At 29.3% G+C, this 6,843-nt stretch overlaps 1 protein-coding gene across 1 annotated transcript; it reads right to left on the minus strand.

The window, feature by feature from the left end:
• Nucleotides 1–4,458: 4,458 nt before the first annotated feature.
• Nucleotides 4,459–6,686, minus strand: LOC123908244. Its single transcript, XM_045958819.1, has 2 exons — nt 6,091–6,686; nt 4,459–4,882 (listed from the first exon to the last, which is right to left on the minus strand). Exons 1-2 carry the CDS (start codon nt 6,517–6,519, stop codon nt 4,631–4,633), a joined length of 681 nt encoding a protein of 226 aa, XP_045814775.1. The 5' UTR covers nt 6,520–6,686; the 3' UTR covers nt 4,459–4,630.
• Nucleotides 6,687–6,843: the final 157 nt, after the last annotated feature.

Here is a 6,843-nt window from a genome sequence, read left to right on the forward strand (position 1 = left end):
CAAAATGACACGTGAATAATTAATTAATTAATAGAACAATTTGGGAATATGTTTCTGCTTTGCTTTTTGATGATTGGATTCTCTTTGCATGTTGTGCTTCTGCTGTCGTGGTGGAATAATGAAGGTTTGTATCGTTGGGTTATATACTTTTGCAAGGAAATCATATGTTTCTTTGGTCGTTCCATTACTAACCAAAATCATGAATATGTTGTGTTATCAATTCATTGGATAGTGTCGTTATTGGCTTTGTTCTGTTGGTGGAAGTAATGTGTTTCTTGTTTACAGCTTGGAAAAGACTTTTGTTCTAATACAGTTCGGTAGAAATTATTTTTGTTTTGATTGAATCGGTTTGATTTTGTTTGGTTGGATTTGGTTCTGTTTGATTGATTGCACTTTTTCCTACTAAATTCTTCTGATTGATTGCACTTCTCTCTGGCTTCTTCCGATTGCATTTCTGATTTCTTCCTGACTTCTTTTGATTGCACTTCTCTCTTGCTTCTTCTTATTGCATTGCACTTCTCTATGACTTCTTCTGATTGATTGCACTTCTCTCTGACTTCTTCGGATTGCATTGCACTTCTCTCTGGCTTCTTCTGATTGATTGCACTTCTCCCTCTATTGGTTGATTCTTCTGTTTGGTTTGGATATGTTCGTTTAATTTGTAACAAGCTTAAAGCTTAGTAAGCTTTAGCTTGAAGGGTAGTAGTGTTTGAAGTTTATAGTATTTAGTATGTTTTTCGTATTTTGTTTGACAAACTCGCAATGTTTCTTGTTGATGCATCGTGAGTTTGAGAGTATGTGTTAGATAATAAAATAAGGGTCTTGTTAACATGTGCATATATGACACATGATAATGTATCTTAATATAGAAATTTAACATTTAATGATACAAGACATTTAATGCTTGAAAAGTTAAAATGCACAAATTCTAAGGCATAATTTCTATTTTTACTACCTTAACATGTGCCATATATGCACATGTTAAGATTCTCCATAAAATAATAGTCAATGTTATTGAGTCTGTTAGTTTAGAGTCCATTAGGTTTTATTATATATTCTCTAGTAACCTTTTTGTAATGTTAAACTATTGCTATTCTATTAAAACCCTAGCCGTCTTTCTCTTTTTTTATTTGAGTACTCCTTCCGGCCTTATTTATAAGCACAAGTCAACAAAATATTTTGGCCTCTAATATAAGCAAAAGTTACCAAAATAAACTTCATTTAATGTTATTCTTCCAAAAGTACCCTTATTAATTGTTCTATTTTTTAACATGATTGTAGAATCCCGATCTATATTTAATAAATTGTAAGGTCATTTTAGAAATTTCAATAGAAACATCGCATGAAATTAAGATAAAAATTTTGCTTAGGAAATAGGCCGGAGTAGTATATCATTATTGTTAACACCCAAATCCCAAATCTAAAAACATCAAAATCATCAATCAGGAAGCTCCGATCAAAGATTCCTCGGATTAAATCAAAACACAGTTTCCTCTTCGGTGAAGCTCCGATCAAAGATTCCTCGCCGGAGAAGACGTCAGATTCAAAGCTTATGGAGAGTCAGAAGAATTTGTCTGTTATTTTAGGTGATTCGAGTTCGAGCACCGATTCAGATTTCGCCGGGGGAGAAATTTTCGGTTTCGTGTGATTCAAGTAGCATTTCTGCTGTGTTGTCCGATAAATTAAGGACAAGATCGATAAATGAAATTCCAAGCAGTTGCTTGTGTTTTTAAGGGAGAATGTGTGACTTTGTTGAGGAATCAAAGATGAAAATGAATTTGGAAGTTTTGGAGACTTCTTGTGCGGGAGGGGGAGGAATTGATGTGTTTTTAATGTGTGGAATTCCTATGTGGCGGTGTTGTTGATGAAGAAACCTTTTTTTTATTTGTTTTAATTGATTTTTAATATTTTAACTTATAAAGGAAATAAATAATAATCTATATATATAATTCCTAAATAGTTCTCCTAACCCTAATCCACTTAGACCAATCAAATTGTTTTATTTAGCCACATTATTCATTTAAATCCAATTAAATCACTCTACAATGCCACATCATTTCAACTTATATTATTATTATTATTATTATATTATTATTATTATTATCATCCCTATACTTTTCATATTCTACATTTATATACTTATTGCTTTTTAATATACACTCACTCAAGCCTTTACTTTTTTTGGCGAATATAATAACTTTTGCTTACTATATTATAATAAGAAGAATACAAAAATACACACTAATTAACTTTGTAACTCCCGGTAATATATTTTTCATCTCTTAAGTCACAATTTAATTTTCATCCCTTGGACTCTTCTATCAATATTTTAATATATAGGTTACAATTGTTTTAATTTGTATCCTATTCATATTTTCCTAACTAACCATTACGAATATTATAAACAAATATTTTCATCCCCTGATGCTCAATCATGTGCTTAACAAGATTACCATTTGTTTTTTCGGTTGAATGTGAGAATAGATTTTTTCATATCTTATATGTGCAATTTCTCTTTCCATTATCTTGCCTCTTCATCTTTTGTTCATCAGGTATAAATACATATGTTATTTTCTAAAACCATGATTTATTGTAGTTATTTTATTTTTTGCAAAAATTAACTTTTTGCATAACAAATAAAATTAAGAGAATTTGATATTTTTTTGTTTATTCCAGATCATACATTCAACTTTTGTGTTGCACATCATTTATAGGTTTAGTTAAGTGCTACTGTATATGTGTATTCATATTCTATTGTGATACAAATTAAATAATATATACTTTATTTTTAATTGAATAATCTAATAGTTGTTTTACTTTCCTTTCCTTTACTTATTTCTTTGTTCATTTTTTTTATTGATATACTTATTTTTATAATTTTTGATTTTAGGCTTTGGGTCATCATCTCTTACTCAAAAGAACTAAAAACTGTGAGGTTGATGCTCTTCACATATGTCCCTTTGGAATATTTTTAAAAGGTATGTACTCTTTAATTTTATTTGTTTTATTTGAGTTTTTCTAATTCTGTCACTATTTATATGCCAATTATGTGACTTAGATTTTGCCACATCTCTTTTCATCCAATCCTTTGTGTGTTTTGAAATAGATTCATATGTTGTGCGGAGATATATCATATTACTCTTATATATATAAATTTTAAATAGTTATTCCGTTACTCATGTAAAGTAAACCATAATCCTTAAACTAATAATATTTATTCATTTAACCACATCAGTCACTTACAATGTCACATCACTTCTCCTTAGAAAATAAATCTTTTGAATATTGGATTCTCTATTTTATTATTATTATTATTATTATTATTATTATTATTATTATTTTGATAATATTTAATGTTTCAGTTTTATGCAATTGTAAAATAAAAACAATCGCATCACACCCGTGCATCGCACGGGTAAAGGAAATAAATAATAATATTTAATGACATGGAAAACAAGTTTCCTAATTCACTAAAAATAGTAGGGGACAAAAAAATATGTTAACTTTGATAATATCGGAACCAAAAAGTTGGTTTTAGAAATAGGCGACTAAAACTTTAAAAATATCAAAATAACTGAAACATCGACCCGTGCGATGCACGAGTCTAATTAGTCGTAAGATATGTAATTATAAATTACGATATGATAATTGCAATAATATAAGATATATGAAATTTTTTGAGTAACATTAAACGATAGTTCAACAATAATTTTAGATAAATATTCATACAAATGAAGGTATATTACGGAAGACTTCCTTATGGACCACATTCGAAGTCTTAGTCGTATCTTCGCGGTCATCGTCGATGATCAATATTTTTAATCCTTCTGTAGAAGTAACTCTTGAAATCGCAACATACAGCTGACCATGTGAAAACACTGGCGACGAAAGATATATCCCAACATGCTTTAAAGATTGTCCCTGACTCTTATTAATAGTCCTCGCAAAAAAAATCATTAAAGAAAATAGTCTCCGTTGAAATTTAAAAGGAATTCTTACGTCAGATGGTGTCCGAGAAAATTTAGGTATGAAAACCTCATCACCAATATTACTTCCTGAAATATTTTTTCCTTCAAGAGCATGTTTTCCCAATCATGTAATAATAAGTCTTGTTCCATTGCATAAGCATAATTTTTTATTCAAATTCCTTAATAGCATAATAGGAACTCCAACTTTATGGGTTTGCTTGATATTTAACATCTTTACATTTTTTTGACACAATTTATGTAACCATGTTAGGGATATATTGTAAGTCACACATATTTTTTTGGCTTGCTTGATTAATCACACGTTTTTATGTGAATAATCACACTTTATGTAACCCAATAATAATAATAATAATAATAATAATAATAATAATAATAATAACAATAATAATAATAATAATAATAATTTTATTAGTCGGTCCTAAGGCCGGATACCAAGTTTTAAAAATAATAATAATAATAATAATAATTTTTGCAGCTATGACCATTCATACAAATATATCTCTTATAATGTCCTGATTAAAATAAATAAAGTAGTGGAGAAACATGAATGAATTTGTAGCAAAATCTTCAACATTACACCCGACGGTAAAAAATGAAACACGAAACATTCGATTAAAAGTATAAGATTGAAAGAAAAAAAATCAACGATTAAGTTTGATATAAAGATGATCATCCTTTCCAAGCACATCACAATGAAGTTTAATCATGTCGCCGACATCAATTCTCCTTGCCGCCACCAATCTTTTCCACTCGCCACCAATCTTATAATGTTTGTATTGAAAAGAACCACATATGATAATACACTTCCATATGTTTCCAGAGTCATCAACAATCTCAATTGTAGTCATTTTCTTCTTAAAAGCTTTCTCACCAAACTCTTCATACGGTACCATCTAGGAAAATAAAAACATAAAATTTGTGTCAGCAGATACAATTATATGTATCACAGTTGTGGTAAATGATCATTTATCCCCCTGCAAAATAAGAAAATTTTCGTTTACCCCCCTATGCAGATTTTTTTTTCTGTTTACCCCCCTGCAAAAAATAGATTCACTCATTTTGCCCCCCGTGTGTACAGCAGGACATGTGAATGTGCAAATCTGCTGACATGGCTTGTACACGTGGAAAAAATAATTAATATTTATTTTTAAAATTTCACGTCAGATAATATTTTTTTTTTAAAAAAAAAATTCCTACAAAATAAAAAAAATGGATTTTCTTTTTTTTTTTCCCAAAAAAATCCTACAAATAACTTTTTTTTCCTACAAAATTTTTTAAAAAATTTCCAACAAAAAAAAATGAATTTTCTTATTTTGCTTCCAAAATAAAGTTTATTTTCAAATCAAAAATTTTAAAGATTTATTTTCAAATCTTTTTGAATTAAAAAAACATGATCTTTATTTTTTTGTTAATCTCTTTGAATTAAAAAAATAGAAAAAGAAGTTTTATTCGCGTTTTCCTCTTATACCAAAATCATTTGCCCTAGAACTAGAAAAATAGAAGAAGCAAAAGACAATAACGAAGTAGAAGACGATTCCGGTGATTGAAGAAGACGACGACGAATATGATCACGACAGTGGAAGCAAACCGGGGAAGATTCTGTTTTTTTTAAACCAAAAAGATTTGAAAATAAATTTTTAAAATCTTTATTTTGAAAATAAACTTTATTTGGGAGAAAAATATGAAAATTCGTTTTTTTATTCTAGGAAAAAAATAATAATTTTGTACGAAAAAAAACTATTTGTAGGAAATTTTTAAAATTTTGTAGGAAAAAAAATTTATTTGTAGGATTTTCTTTTAATTTTGGAAAAAAAATTCGTTTTAATAATTTTGTAGGAAAAGTTTTTTTTAGAAAAAATATTATCTGACGTGGAATTTAAAAATAAATATAAATGTTTTTTTCCACGTGTACAAGCCACGTCAGCAAATTTGCACAATCACATGTCCTGCTGTACACACAGGGGGCAAAATGAGTGAATCTATTTTTTGCAGGGGGGGGTAAACAGAAAAAAAATTTGCATAGGGGGGTAAATGAAAATTTGCTTATTTTGCGGGGGGGTAAATGATCATTTACCCTAAATTATATTGTTACAAAACTTACCAAAAACTTTGTGGTAATGTCATAAGCACTTAATTTTTTCTCGAAAGTGATGTCATCAACACCAATTTCATGAGTATACGACAGAAGATTCGTATCTTCTAGGAGATCAGCTACAAAGTCAGACCCAACACGCGATTTATATAATTTGAATTTCATAGGAGGTTCAAATTTTGGTGGATCTATAACTGCACGAAACCTATCCCTTAAAATTATACCAAATTGTCCTCTTCCGGTGTATACCAATGTAACCCAAGCCTCGATACAGTTGATATTGTAAAAATCTTTTAAAGCATACCAGCCATGCGTTAGATAAATATTATTGTTAATTTTTTCGACTAATACTTCAAATTGATTCGCGAACGGATCTACCAAAGTTGCAAAACGATAAATTTTGTGTCGAAAATCAGCAGAAAACATCTTCGGAAGCATCACAGCAACCTATAAAATCAATGAACAATAGAAATGTTAGGAAAAAAGAAATTTGAGTTTTTTCAATTTAACAATGTTCTATGAAATGACTGCATATTATTTATTGGTTTAACTATACATTTGGTCCCTTACGTTTATTTTAGGTTTCAATTTGGTCCTTTACGTTTAAAAAGTATCAATTTGGTCCCTTACGTTTATTTTAAGTTTCAAGTTAGTCCTTTCCGTCAATTTTGTCACATGTGGCAACCAATTTGCATATGTGGACTGACACGTTGCACTTGGACACGCTGACACGTGTACTGTTCAAACGGTGTTAGTGACAAA

The sequence above is a fragment of the Trifolium pratense genome, linkage group LG2 (assembly GCF_020283565.1).
Source record: "Trifolium pratense cultivar HEN17-A07 linkage group LG2, ARS_RC_1.1, whole genome shotgun sequence".
NCBI classification, from domain to species: Eukaryota; Viridiplantae; Streptophyta; class Magnoliopsida; order Fabales; family Fabaceae; genus Trifolium; species Trifolium pratense.